Below are 15,663 nucleotides of genomic sequence, written 5' to 3'. Positions count from 1 at the left end.
CTAGATGAAAAAGCAGAGACCTAAGGGTAATAGTTAGGCACTTCTCAAAGGTCATACTGCTGGCTGGTGGCAGTATTTTTTATTTATAAGCCAGGGAAAGAAGAGTGCATTAGACATCACTGAACTAAGGTGATGAGTATTACTATTTACAGGAAATCTGAACTTTCAAGGTCTTTTCGTTGCAGAATGTAATATAGGAATATTATTCCAAGATGATGTAGGAATTGTAGTTCTACTATGTATGTTCAAGTGACTGAGAAGTAATAGTATGTACTTCATATTTTCCAAAACAATCAAAGAAGAGAGGATATACTAAAAACTATGGCATTGATTTAGGCAGGAGCCTTGAGAAATAGATTTAAACACTTTTCATAGTGTTTCATATTTATAACTAAATATAGTTAGTGCTTTCATATTTATAACCAAAAATAATTAAAATCCAGAAGCATGTTCTTACCCCAAAGAGATGCTGGAGAGAGTAGAACAGGCAGGAGAACATAGGTCACAAAATGAACACATGAATAACATTATATTATTTATTATTATTAACAAGAGCTAAGGCAACAGTAGAAGAACTGATATAAAATCATATAAATTTAAAGGAGATATTGTAATTTAAACATTTGAATATTAGAGCAAATTTGTTTTTTACTATTTTTTCAGTGGTCCAAGAATATGTTTGGAGAATTATTATCTGAGTTTATAAGCTTTATTGTTGGTATAGGAGGGCATTTGCCAGACACCAAAAGGAAGCCTTGTGCAGGGTACCTCCAGTCCTCACAGGAAATGTAATCACTACTTAGTGGAGTCATACCTGTGTGGAAATGTGCTGCTAGGAAAGCAAGCCTTTGCATAGCTGGAAGGAGAATGAAGGGCACACTGGTCAGCTCCAGTATAAAAATCAGAGCTTTAGTTTAAATGTTGTCACAGCTCAGACACAGGACCTCATGCATGCCACGCAGCTTCCCTACTACTGGGCCCCTTACTCAGTTCCTGACATTTTTTTTTAATTTTCAGTTTATGTTTGATTTAGTTGTATTCTTTACTCCCTATATAGAATTCTGCATGGCATATCTTTGTATTTTAGGGTTGCTATGGTTAAAGGTATGGTTCTTCTTTGGCAGAATACACTCTGGACACTCACAGTGCATACTGAGTTGTAAGACCTATTTAATAGTAATATGATACACTATAATGATAGTATATAATAGTAATAGTGTATTGTTTAAATGGTCTGGACATGGCTTTGCTTACCTTACCCATAGAGTAGAGCTAATAACAACCTAGAAATTTTTAAAAAGTAGAGCTTATGAAAACCTTCTCCAAATAAATTAGTGTTGGTAAGATTCTTGAAGCTATTTAGCACCAGGAAGCATGGGTAGTAGGAAATAATCTTAATCATGTATTGTGTAATATTGTTGACAGTATAATAGAACAGTTAGTAATGAAGTTTGTGTAACTGTTTTTTATCTTAACTGAGTATATAATGCTAACATGCTATGAAGGGGACATGATTCATGAGGACCAGGGTACTAAAAGTTTTATTTTGTTAATCTAGCTCTATACAGAGAGAGCACTGTTTTTTTTCTTATTTTAAAAATATTTTTATAAACATCATTAATTCATTCATTAATTAATGTGCTACTAGGAATTAAGTTTTGGTTAGTTAATTATGACCTATAGTCTTGGAATAATCATAAGGCAAATAAAATCTTTATTTTTCTAGGAACTAATTTATATCTTACTACCATATTAATAATTTATTATACGTTTTAGGACAATTTTTGGTCTTGGTTATTTATATGTAAAATAAAGACCTGAGAATTTTTACACCTTATCTTTATGATTTGTATATAATTTTGTTATGTATCTTGGGTTTTTATTTATTGTGTTCTTGAAAAAACAAAGTTATTTGTGAGTACAAACCTCAGATTATATAGTTATTATGTAAAGGCTTGTTGCTCACTGGACTTCTGTGTTCTTGATACCTTATTTTTCCTTTTCTTTTCCCCCAATATTTTCAGATGTTTTGGAATGTTATTAAGCCCAGGTCGAAACGTGAAGAACAGTGACATGCATTTACTGGATATGGTAATGACAACCTTAAGTGTCCTAATCAAGTACAGAAGACAGTTATTCTATAGTTTAAAGTTTTGTCGTGTTGTCAGAATTGTTTATTTTAATTTTGGGATGCAGTAATTAAATTTGGAAACTCAAACTTAAAATTATGTCTGAAGGAAAGAAAGTACACAAACGATCGTCTGTAGTGTGAAAGCGACAGTGACAGGGCCTGTCTCCTTCCGCTGGTTGGTTCCTTAGGAACCAGTCTCTCCTTTGAGCCTAAGGTAACAAGCAAATGTTTCAAAGTGCACATAACTTTCATTAATTAATGCACAGTCAACTGCAGCTCTGTGATGCTTTTTTTCTTTGAAGCATTTCCTTGAATTTGTACTTAGCAATGCATTTTGACTAGATTTCTTTAAGGAATGCAGTTAAAGAATTAATGAACCAGGCAGTGATGGCATAAGCCTTGAATCCTAGCACGTGGGAGGCAGAGGCAGGCAGGTCTCAGTGAGTTCAAAGCCGGCCCAGTCCACAGAACTAGTTCAGGACAAGGAAGACACAGAGACAATCTGTCTTGACAAACAAAAAAGCAAACTATCAAACCAACAAAAAAAGATTAATGTTACGTACTCAGGCTACTGTTTGTTGTGAAGGCAGCACTGTACCTTAACTCTCAGCCAGAAGGGCCTCTGATGCTGCCCTTAGTCAGAGATTTAGAATGTTGCAGAAATATGGTAGAGTAAGCCTACAGTTCCTTACTTTGTGAGGTTTAGGTTTTTATATTTTATGTATTTCCTTTCAACTGTGTTTCATAAATATAATTTAAATATCATTGTGAGGAGTTTTTATTTTAATTATTTCACAGTAATTATGTCAGCACTAATGTTTTAGAAATATTAGAATGCACTGTTCAAACTTTTGAGAACCTAGTTGAATGCCAAATACTATGTGAATTATGGGTTTTATATTTGTTTAAAATATAGTTCTTAGTAGCTGTGGACACTTACTCTTATGATGGAATTAGACCTTTTGAGTGTATAATTGCAGCAGTGGTTAAGTGCTTTCTCCAGTGTAGAGTGTGCCATGGACACAGAGGAAATCCTGCCTACATAGGTCACACGAGAACAGCCAGTTATGTTGAATGTGTTCGTATAGATGAGTTGTTGATCCACCTCTCTTTTACCTTTCTCTACAATACATCAGTAATGGATGCTGGCTTTCCAGAAGCAAGTCATAACATTTTTAGCCATGAGAATTCCATGAGGAGGTCTTTTTGAGAGTACTGAGGCATTATAAAAAAATTAAGATACTGGTTTCTAGTTATAGCTTTTCAGAATCTATAGAATAAAAGTGAGTCATTGCTCCAAATTTCCACATAAAACCTAAAGTCAGATCACAGAGTTCTAAAAGCAGTGTGAACCTCTGTGGCTCCTTAGTCACTCTTGAGTAGTTTGACTTCGTCTTTTGAGTCATCACTGTCAAAGGCCTAGACGGTGTTCACATTCCTGGAAACGGACACTTGGGCAGTGCTTGGCTTTGCATTTTTAACATCACTGGTTGTGATTTACTGTTATCTGGCTTGTTATATTGAACCTGAGCAGGTAGTTCTGGTTATTGATAGCTTATTCTTTGTAACAAGCAGAAGCTACACTCTTTGCAACTTTGCCTAAATAGTTTCTGTTTTGCTCTTAGAGTGAGATGCTCATACTTTTGCTCCTATAACATACCCAAATGTCATGTGAAACTGAAAACAAGTTTTCTGTCACTTCATTTACTTTAACAGACTTTGAAAAGACATGCATGTTACATTTACCAGTTTGTGAAATGTTTTTTATTTATACTGAGAAATTTGTTATGATAAAAACCATTTTTAAAATTTCATATTTGAAAACACTGTATTTACATCATTTCTACCCCTCTTTCCCCCACCCTTTCTTGGGTTCATGATCTCTTCTGTAATTGCTATTGTTGTATTCATACATGTACATGTACACACTCACAGCCACTTGTTCAGTGTTACACTTGTGTTGCTGGTATGTACATATGTTTAGGGGTAATCACTTGACATTGGATAATGTATCAGGAACTTCATCCCTGGAAATAGTGATTTTTCTCTCTCCTGACAACTGTTGCTTGCCCACTGTTGTGACTTCGGGGAGGGCCTTCTGACATTCCCTCCATGTCCAATGGCATGTGCAGTGCTGTGCTCATTATGTGACTCTTTTTAGGTCATGTCAGTGTTGCACCTTCATGGCTGTAGCATGTGTCATGCCTAGTGGTCCTCTGGCTCTTAGACTCATTTCTTTCCATTTCCATAGCGTTCTCTGAATCTCAGGTGTAGGGCTGTGCTGTAGATACTCTGTTTAGGGCTGGGCACCCCATGGTCATTTATTCTTTGCATTTTGACCAGCTATGGATCCTTGTAGTAGTCTCCATCTGCTGCCAAAAGATGTTTTGATGACGATTGAGAGTTATATTTATCTGTAGGTATAACAATAAATGTTTAGAAAATGGAAGCTATATTGATGTAGAACAGTGATAGTTGTAATTTTTTTTTATGATCTATGACTTCACCACATATAGGTGGATGGCTAGGTTTAAGGAACCAGACATGAGTTCTCTTGCATTACATGGGCCTTAAGTCCAATTCTGCAAGATGCCAGAGGAGAAAAGTAATTTATAGTCCGACCCAGCTGTTGAACTGACAGACCATAACAGTGACTCACCCAGCAAGATATTCCCAATGGTACAGTAATGGTATTTATCTCGGGTGTGTTGAACCATTTTTAAGTAGTGTTTTTCTTCCCTCTGCATATTTTCTTTTCTTTTAAAAAGATTTATTAATTTTATGTATATGAGTACACTGTAGCTGTCTTCAGACACACCAGAAGAGGGCTTCAGTTCCCATTACAAATGATTGTGAGCCACTATGTGGTTGCTGGGAGTTGAACTCAGGTCTTCTGGAACCTTAACCACTCCTCTGGCTCTTAACCACTAAGCCATCTCACCAACCCGCATATTTTCTAGTTAGATGAATTGAGACTTTTATAATTTATTAAACCTGTTATTGTGGCTTAAGGTTTTCACAAGAAGGAAAGTCATAATTATAAGTGACAATGTGTTTGATACTTTGCTCATTGCTATCACAAAAGATGAGGTTAAAAGCGGTGTAAAGGAAGAAAGATTTATTCTGGGTCATAGTGTAGGAGGGGACAGGAGGCCGAGTAAGGAGAATTAAATGACATTGAATGGGATTCTCCACATCTGGAAAGACCAGGAAGCTAAGGGCAGGATTTGCTGGCACTTTCCCACTCCTTTATCTAGTTCTTAACCCTAGAGCATAGAGAGTGTCTCACGTAGTCAGGGTGGGTGTTTCTCACCTCAGTTTCTCTGGAATCATCCTTACAGACACATCTAGAGGTTTGTCTCCTAAGCGATTCTAAATCCTGTTAAAAGAGTAATCACAAACACAGTTTCATTTATATGTGTATACTAGTACACACATAAATAAAATCACATGTAATACAACTTTATTTCTGTTGGGGGAATGAAGAAATAAGTAACAGAGGCTCAGTATTCTGCTAATGATGAGAATATTTGTGGTCTGGGGAGTTGTAGTGTACAAAGGAAGTAGGTAGTTCTGATCATAACTATTGACAATACAGGAAAAGTCTAACAGCAAAATACCACAAACGCCAGAAAACTTGGCAAATGTAGGTTTATAATGTGAAATTCCAGCCTTAGAGATCCTCCCAAATACAAGGGTCTTTCTACTCAGCAATATGTGACACCAGATTAAATCCACATTTTATATGGCAATCCAGTTCATTTGGTAAGTGTAATCTGTGGAAAACCCAGAGGTAAAAGTTCCTGGAGGAGTTTATCTGTTTGTGTATGATAAACTGCTACTTTTTCTTTTATTTGCTGCCTACCTCCATCTTCTGTCCTGAGAGTCCTACACTCTGATCCCTCCTTTATCCTTCTGTTCTGTTTTTGTCTGGATGAACATAATTTTAAAGGTTTCTGTTGTTGTTTTGAGACCATCTTGCTGCATAGCCTAAGCTTGGCTGTAACTCAGAATCAACAATAACAACCAACCAGAGCTCCCAGGGACCAAACCACTACCCAAAGACTACACATGGACAGACCCCTGGCTTCAGCTGCATGTGTAGCAGAGGATGGCCTTGTTGGGCACCAATGGGAGGAGAAGCCCTTGGTCCTGCCAAGGCTGAACTCCCCCTGCCCCCTGCCCACCCCCATGTAGAGGGGAATGTCAGGGTGGGGAGGTGGGAATGGGGGGTGGTTAGGGAGGGGAAACACCCTTACAGAAGAAGGGGAAGGGGGAGGGAACAGGGAGGTTATGGACAGGAAACTAGGAAAGGGAATAAAATTTGAAATATAAATAAAAAGTATCCAATTAAAAGAAAAGAATAGAAAGCAAACAAAAAGAATCCTTTCCTGAGTACTGGGGTTGTAGTTGTGTGCAAGTACACCCGACTTAAAGGTGGTTTTAATATTTATTTTCTTCATTTTTCTTTTTTAATTAATTAATTATCCATATCCCATACCTCCTCCCTGCCCCCACTGTCTCCACGAGGATTTCCCCACCCTATCCCACTCCACCAGACCTCTAACCTTCCTGGGGCCTCCAGTCTCTTGAGGGTTGGGTGCATCTTCTCTGAGGAACCCAGACCCAGCAGTCCCCTGCTGTGTATGTGTTGGGGGCCTCATCTCAGCTGCTGTGTGCTGCCTGGTTGGTGATCCAGTGTCTGAGAGATCTGGGGGGTCCAGGTTAGTTGAGACTGCTGGTCTTCCTATAGGGTTGCCCTCCTCTTCAGCTTCCTACAGCTTTTCCCTAATTCAACCAAAGGGATAAGCAACTTCTGTTCATTGGTTTGGTGCACATATCTGCATCTGACTCTTTCAGCTGCTTGTTTAGTTTTGGAGGGCAGTCATGATAGGTTACTTTTTGTGAGCGCACCATAGCCTCAGTAATGGTGTCAGGTCTTGGGGCTTCCCCATGAGCTGGATCCCACTTTGGGCCTGTCACTGGACCTTCTTTTCCTCAGTCTCTTCTCCATTTCCATCCCTGCCATTCTTTCAGACAGGAGCAATTATGGGTCAGAGTTTTGACTGTGGGATGGCAACCCCATCCTTCACTGGATACCCTGTCTTTCTGCTGGAGGTGGGCTCAAGAAGTTTCCTCTCCCCACTGTAGGGCATTTCATCTAACTTCCACCCGCTGAGTCCTGAGGGTCTCTCACCTCCCAGGTCTCTAATACATTCTGGAGGGTCCTCCCAACCTCCTTCCTCCCAAGGTCACCTGTTTCCATTCTTTCTGCTGGCCCTCATGGCTTCAGTCCTTTCCCCCCACCCAACACCAGATCATGTTCCCCTCTTCCCCAACCCCAGTCTCCTTTCCCTCCCCATTTGTGGTTGCTTTCTTCTCTCTCCCAAGTGGGACTAAGGCGTCCTCACTTGAGCCCTTCAGCTTGTTGACTTTTTTGAGTTCTGTGGACTGTATCTTGTGTATTCTGTACTTGTGGGTTTTTTTTTCTTTTCTTTTTTTTCGTTAGTGAGTACATATACAGTGCATGTCCTTTTGGATCTGAGTTACCTCACTCAGGATGATATGTTCCTGAGTTCAAATGGATAGTTCCATCCATTTGCTGCAAAACTCAGGATGTCCTCATTCTTAATAGCTGAGTAATATTGCATTGTGTAAATGAACCACATTTTCTGTATCCATTCTTCTGTTGTGGCACAAATAAGGCTGCTATGAACCTAGTGGAATATGTGCCCCTGTGGCATGGTGGGGCATCTTTTGGGGATATTCCCAAGAGTTGTATTTCTGCATTTTTAGGTAGATCTAGTTCCAGTTTTTTGAGGAACCTCCAAATTGATTTCTAGAGTGTTTGTACCAGTTTGCAATCCCACCAGCAATGGAGGAGTGTTCCTCTTTTTCCACATCCTTGCCAACATGTGTTGTCACCTGAGGTTTTGATCTTAGCCATTCTGATTGGTATAAGGTAGAATCTCAGGGTCATTAATTTACTCTTTCTGTGGTAATTTTGTGTCTTTACTGGTGCTAGGAATTGAACTTAGTGCAGGAAATTTTACATTATGGTCTTTTATCTATAGATATTTTGACAACAAACAAAAGTTCATGTTTAATATAACTTTACAACTCATGTTTTTGTGATTCAGCATGAATGGGTACACCTCTTTTTTTGCAAGAATATATCTTTATAGTGACCCTGTGTTTGAAGATAGCTAGAATATAACAATACTCAAAGAAATGCTTTTGCATGGGGAAATTTATAATAAAACTTAAGCCCTGTTTGAATGTAGATACATATTTTAATAAATTAAAATGACTAAGGGTATAATTTTACAGTATGATAATTCTGCATAGTATCTTATATTTCTATATGATTTTTAATAGGAGTCTATGGGAAAGAGCTATGATGGGAGAGCTTATGTCATCACCGGCATGTGGAACCCCAACGCACCAATATTTCTGGCTCTTAATGAGGAAACGCCAAAAGGTGACTTTTCTTAAAATATTTTTATTAGTTCAAAATTTTTATTATGAACAATCTTGTTTTATTACATTTTTAGAAAGTACTGATGCCCATTTAAATTGAAGATATATTTAGAATGTTTCTGAACATTTATGAAGCTTTTTTTTTATGCTTTTGTGGGGAAAACCTTATTAAAACAAATCCTTTGAAAGTCACAGTGGTTGCATGCAAGTGATACGTGAAAAGCATTTGACTGTGTGCTTTGTGTATGGCTGTAAAGTTGGTTGTTTGATTTGGGTGAGTGTGATGGAGGAGGATGATATACAAGCACACAGATTTGGAAACTTGTGTACCTTTGTTTACCATCTTAACTAAGAGATGTATATTACTTTCATTTTTATTATTTACTTAGTCTAGAATTTAGATCTTTGATCTGCTCTTAACCTAAATTTAAAGTTTTACTTGATTTATAGTTTTATTGAAAATGCTTTATGTTCATTCTGTTAAGTTGTATGTTCAGAATATAATACGTCATCTTGTTTCATCATTAAATTTATGTATGTATGTACATATCTATGTATTATGTCTGTCCTTAGTTTATGGACACAGTTGACTTTTGCTAAAGATAGGGAGCATTAATGATTACTAGTAGCAAGATATTCTCTTCTAGTGAAGAACATTGAAATGATAACATTATTATTGGCTACATCCCCAGCTGTTAATTATTTTTTGAGGATATATATGCATTATGAAGAGTGCAAGTATTGGTGATTCTTCAGAGGTTTTTCTCAGTTCATTGCACACATAGATGTTTATATCTGCAGTACTCTGCTGTACAGAGCTAACATGAGAGGGCTGAGCGTCTCCTTTAGTTTTCAGTCACCACACAGACCTATTAGTTTCTGTCAGTTCTGTTTCAGATTGAAAGAATGCGTCTTTGATTTTCTAGTGATTAGGTAAGAAACCCAATCATCTTGAGTAACATTTATCTTCGGCATTTTATTTGTTTATGTTTTTTCATTGCTAGGAATTCAACTGCAGGCTTTTTCTAGTCTGTCTACAGTCCTTGTGTTTTATATTGAGGATCTGATATGGAGAACGGAGTATGACACCTGTTAGGGGATTTAGATACTTGATTCTGATAGAACAATCAGGGCCCCAGGAGCGTTCTTGGAATACTTGATTACGTGCTTATTCAGTGGTTAGAAAGTATTTAGAGGGTTGGGGATTTAGCTCAGTGGTAGAGTGCTTGCCTAGCAAGCACAAGGCCCTGGGTTCGGTCCCCAGCTCCAAAAAAAAAAAAAAAAAAAAAAAAAGAAAAGGAGAAAGTATTTAGAAATACATATTTAGAAGGAAATATGCTTGTCTAGATATGTAATTCATGTGTAACTTAAGAGACTTTATTTTCTTCAGTAATCAAGGAATGATAAAACTCAGACATTTTCTATTGCAGATAAACGGGTGTACATGACTGTTGCAGTGGACATGGTGGTCACAGAGGTGGTAGAGCCAGTCCGCTTTCTCCTGGAGACAGTAGTGCGTGTATACCCTGCAAATGAGAGATTTTGGTATTTCAGCAGAAAGACTTTTACAGAGACTTTCTTCATGAGGTTGAAACAGGTAGGATGTTTTTGTTCTTTTGTATATAGCATTGTTTGCCCGCTTGCTCACCTCCCTCCCTCCCTCCTCCTCCTCCTTCTCTCTTTCTCCCTCCCTCCCCCCTCCCCTCCCCTCTCCCTCCCTCCTCCCTCCCTCCCTCTCTCCCTCTTTCCAGGGTCTCACATATATCAGGGTGGCTTCAGACTGATAACTGTAGCTGAGAGTGACCTTCAGCTGGTCTCACACCTCCCGAGTGCTGGGATTGTAGATATATGCCATCCCCACAGCCTATACACTGCTAGGGACCAAACCTGGGCCTTGGTCATGCCAGCCAAGCACTCTGCCTGCCAGCTGTGGTGTAGCCCCAGGCCATCTAACTTCATCTTTATATGCAAATATACCCCCTTATATTACAACCAAAGACAATGAAATTCCTCAAAAAAATCAAGTGGAATGTGAAGTCAACCAATGGATTGTTTGAAAACTGTACATTTTGGTAATTCACAAATTATTATATATCTTAATAAGCCTGAACTCATGTGCTTGTAGACTGTGGCCATACTTAATAGAAATAATTAATCAGTAAAAGACAAAGGTTTCTTCTTTTATCTACAATTACTTGAAGCACTAACCCCCTAACAAAGTAAAACAAAGAACAACAAAACCCAATATTACCTCTCCCAAATAAACAGACACAAATATTCTATGCTTATAAAGTTAAAAAGTCCTAGCTGTATCTGGTGGTGATCTCTATTTGCCATATTTAGTAACCCACTTTGGTTGACTTTTCTCACTCTGATCATCAGTCAAAAGTATTTAAGGTTGCTTTCATATTAAGTAAACAAAATTTATGTTCCCATGGCATTCTTAAATTAGTCACCTTAGAAGATAAGATGTAATTTTTAAAATTGGAAAATTTTTTTCCATCTAGTTCTGACTCTTATTTTGATCATAATCCCCCTCCCCATCTCCTTCCAGGTCCTCTTCACCTCCCTACCCATCCAACTTGAAGATGCCTTTTTTCTTTTTCTTTTCTTTTTTCTTTTTAGGAAAGAAACAGGCAAATTGAAAATAAAAAACAAAACAGAATAGGACAAAATAAGTTTGGGGCGGAGGAGGAGAGGAATGAGATGCACATGCATAAGCAGAAGCACATGCCCATACAAAACATTCATAAAAATGCAAAAGTGGAAACCACAGTATGTAAACAAAAGGCCAGTAAGGAGAAAAACGTTCACACAAAGGACTGTGAGACAAAAGATATTAAAAAATAGCATTGCGTTCATTTTGTGTTGGCCAACTATTGCTGGGCGTATGCCCAGTGAGACACCATTGGAGAAGACTGACTGTCTGTCTGCCTGTCTGTCTGTTTGCCTGCCTGCCCGCCTGCCTGCCTGCCTGCCTGCCTATTTTTCTGTCTGTCTGTCTGTCTGTCTGTCTATCTTTCTTTGTGAGCCATTGTCACTTGGAGCTAGCTCCTGGGTTAGGGATGGGAGCTTGTATACGCACTTCTTCTCTCACGTCTGAGGTCCCCTCTGGCTTAGACCTACGCAGGCCCTGTGCATGCTGCCACAGTCTTTGTGAGTTTATATGTATGCTATTCCTGTTGTGTTTGAAAGGCATTAAAACATAGAATTTTGGTTTTGTATTAAAAGGAAGAAGAGAATTGGAAAATTTATGAAATGTCCTTTTAGTGTATAAAATTCGTGTGCTTTTTTTGTTATAGTCCCAGTCTTCCAAATTCTATATTTTTGGCTTGTAACTATAATATACAAAATGTAATGTGATCATATCAGAAAATATATACAGGAGCCATTCATCGAATTTCATATTTAAAAATGTCTCATAGCTTGGTGAGGCCTCATGTATGTAGTAGGTACTTTGAAATTACCATGGTTTTATTTTTTATTATTTTAGTTGGTAGTTTTCATCAGTTTTTATTGCTGTGTGGAATAGTTTTGTAGCATATTATAAAGAACATTATATGGGCATTCTTCAAAACTTCACTCTCCTAAAAATCTCTTAATTTTTTATGAAATTTCCCCTCCTTTTTTTTTTATCTCCAATCTGCCCATCTTTCCTGCCTTCTTTTTTTCATTTGTTCTTGGTTGCTTGTTAGCCTTGTCAAAGGATTTATTATTCTCAGAGTATTAGAAATGATATTTAATGATGGAATTTTGCCTATCTTATTGCTTATTCAATATTTTGTTGAGAGTGTGCATATATGTGCATGTTCATGTATGTGGGGTGTACACGTGAGTGTAGAAGCCAAAGGTTAGACTCAGGTGTTGTCCTTAGGTGCTCTTACCTCTGTTTTTGAGACATAATTACCAGCTTAGCTTGGAGCTTGCCATTTCAGTAGGCTGGCCAGCCAGCATTCTCCAGGGAGCTTCTATTGATCACCACAACACTGGGGTTACATATGTCCCGTATCCTGCCTCCTTTTTAATATGGGTACTGAGGATCAGACCACGGCCCTTGTGATTTCATGGCAGTAGTTTACAAACTGAACTTTCCTCCCCAGCTCCTAGCACATTGCTCAACATTCTTAAAAGTAACTGTTCCCTATACAAATGATTTCTGCTTTTTCTGGTGTCAACATGTATAGGAGGTTGTCTGTCTGTCTGTCTGTCTGTCTGTCTGTCTGTCTTTCCTTCTTTTCTTTTCTTTCTTTGAGGCAAGGTCTGGAAGCTCAGGCCAGCCTCAGCCTCACTATGTAGATGAAGATGGCCTTAGACTTTTTTTATCCATCTGCCTCTAACTTACAAGTCCTGGGGTTATAGGTGTGTGGTAACATTCAGGTTTTATGTGACGATGGAGATTGATCTCAAGACTTCTGATGATAAGCAGACACTGTGAAATCCAGTAAAATCGATGGAAACAAACTTGTTTTAGGCATTAAAGAATAAGCATGTAATGTCAGGAACTTGGAAAATGCAACGTTTATTTGATTGAATACATAGTCTTGTTTCATAGTTAGGCAGCTTTGAGAATCAGATAAGTGGTAGATTTGGGGAAGTAGGTGGGTTTCTGTAAAATAGGTTAATTTTTAAAAGATCAACTGAGGCGGATCCCGGCCCGCAGCAGCTCTCTGCTCCCAGACCCTGTGGGAAAGAGACCTCACCGCCTGGTCAGGTGGGCACTCCTGAGGCTGCAGAGCGGAAGAGACCACCAACACTGTCTCCAAAATTGACCATATAATTGGTCAAAAAACGGGCCTCAACAGGAACAGAAAGATAGAAATAATCCCATGCGTGTTATCGGACCAACACAGCCTAAAACTGGTCTTCAATAACAATCAAGGAAGAATGCCCACATATACTTGGAAATTGAACAATGCTCTACTCAATGATAACCTGGTCAAGGAAGAAATAAAGAAAGAAATTAAAGACTTCTTAGAATTTAATGAAAATGAAGGTACAACATACCCAAACTTATGGGACACAATGAAAGCTGTGCTAAGAGGAAAACTCATAGCGCTGAGTGCCTGCATAAAGAAACAGGAAAGAGCATATGTCAGCAGCTTGACAGCACACCTAAAAGCTCTAGAACAAAAAGAAGCAAATACACTCAGGAGGAGTAGAAGGCAGGAAATAATCAAACTCAGAGCGGAAATCAACCAAGTAGAAACAAAAAGGACCATAGAAAGAATCAACAGAACCAAAAGTTGGTTCTTTGAGAAAATCAACAAGATAGATAAACCCTTAGCCAGACTAACGAGAGGACACAGAGAGTGTGTCCAAATTAACAAAATCAGAAATGAAAAGGGAGACATAACAACAGATTCAGAGGAAATTCAAAAAATCATCAGATCTTACTATAAAAACCTATATTCAACAAAACTTGAAAATCTTCAGGAAATGGACAATTTTCTAGACAGATACCAGGTACCGAAGTTAAATCAGGAACGGATAAACCAGTTAAACAACCCCATAACTCCTAAGGAAATAGAAGCAGTCATTAAAGGTCTCCCAACCAAAAAGAGCCCAGGTCCAGACGGGTTTAGTGCAGAATTCTATCAGACCTTCATAGAAGACCTCATACCAATATTATCCAAACTATTCCACAAAATTGAAACAGATGGATCACTACCGAATACCTTCTACGAAGCCACAATTACTCTTATACCTAAACCAGACAAAGACACAACAAAGAAAGAGAACTTCAGACCAATTTCCCTTATGAATATCGATGCAAAAATACTCAACAAAATTCTGGCAAACCGAATCCATAGCACATCAAAACAATCATCCACCATGACCAAGTAGGCTTCATCCCAGGCATGCAGGGATGGTTTAATATACGGAAAACCATCAACGTGATCCATTATATAAACAAACTGAAAGAACAAAACCACATGATCATTTCATTAGACGCTGAGAAAGCATTTGACAAAATTCAACACCCCTTCATGATAAAAGTCCTGGAAAGAATAGGAATTCAAGGCCCATACCTGAACATAGTAAAAGCCATATAGAGCAAACCAGTTGCTAACATTAAACTAAATGGAGAGAAACTTGAAGCAATCCCACTAAAATCAGGGACTAGACAAGGCTGCCCACTCTCTCCCTACTTATTCAATATAGTTCTTGAAGTTCTAGCCAGAGCAATCAGACAACAAAAGGAGGTCAAGGGGATACAGATCGGAAAAGAAGAAGTCAAAATATCACTATTTGCAGATGATATGATAGTATATTTAAGTGATCCCCAAAGTTCCACCAGAGAACTACTAAAGCTGATAAACAACTTCAGCAAAGTGGCTGGGTATAAAATTAACTCAAATAAATCAGTTGCCTTCCTCTATACAAAAGAGAAACAAGCCGAGAAAGAAATTAGGGAAACGACACCCTTCATAATAGACCCAAATAATATAAAGTACCTCAGTGTGACTTTAACCAAGCAAGTAAAAGATCTGTACAATAAGAACTTCAAGACACTGAAGAAGGAAATTGAAGAAGACCTCAGAAGATGGAAAGATCTCCCATGCTCATGGATTGGCAGGATTAATATAGTAAAAATGGCCATTTTACCAAAAGCAATCTACAGATTCAATGCAATCCCCATCAAAATACCAATCCAATTCTTCAAAGAGTTAGACAGGACAATTTGCAAATTCATCTGGAATAACAAACAACCCAGGATAGCTAAAGCTATCCTCAACAATAAAAGGACTTCAGGGGGAATCACTATCCCTGAACTCAAGCAGTATTACAGAGCAATAGTGATAAAAACTGCATGGTATTGGTACAGAGACAGACAGATAGACCAATGGAATAGAATTGAAGACCCAGAAATGAACCCACACACCTATGGTCACTTGATTTTTGACAAAGGAGCCAAAACCATCCAATGGAAAAAAGATAGCATTTTCAGCAAATGGTGCTGGTTCAACTGGAGGTCAACATGTAGAAGAATGCAGATCGATCCATGCTTATCACCCTGTAGAAAGCTTAAGTCCAAGTGGATCAAGGACCTC

At 38.2% G+C, this 15,663-nt stretch overlaps 1 protein-coding gene across 9 annotated transcripts in view; it reads left to right on the top strand.

Moving 5' to 3' along the window:
* Rabgap1l (RAB GTPase activating protein 1-like) overlaps nucleotides 1–15,663 on the top strand; it is a 595,723-nt gene that overhangs the window by 110,814 nt on the left and 469,246 nt on the right. For all 9 annotated transcript variants that reach the window (XR_015635222.1, NM_001401442.2, XM_087580933.1 and 6 more), the window contains 3 exon segments: nucleotides 2,025–2,091; nucleotides 8,510–8,612; nucleotides 10,042–10,208. Coding sequence is in view for 8 of the 9 variants with exons in the window: in NM_001401442.2 (NP_001388371.1) it covers nucleotides 2,025–2,091; nucleotides 8,510–8,612; nucleotides 10,042–10,208 (337 nt within the window). In the remaining variant the exon portion in view is untranslated.

The sequence above is a fragment of the Rattus norvegicus genome, chromosome 13 (assembly GCF_021556685.1).
Source record: "Rattus norvegicus strain SHRSP/BbbUtx chromosome 13, alternate assembly SHRSP_T2T, whole genome shotgun sequence".
NCBI lineage: Eukaryota > Metazoa > Chordata > Mammalia > Rodentia > Muridae > Rattus > Rattus norvegicus.
The sequence above is the reverse complement of the archived record's forward strand: the minus strand, read 5'-3'. Positions and strand labels throughout refer to the sequence as shown.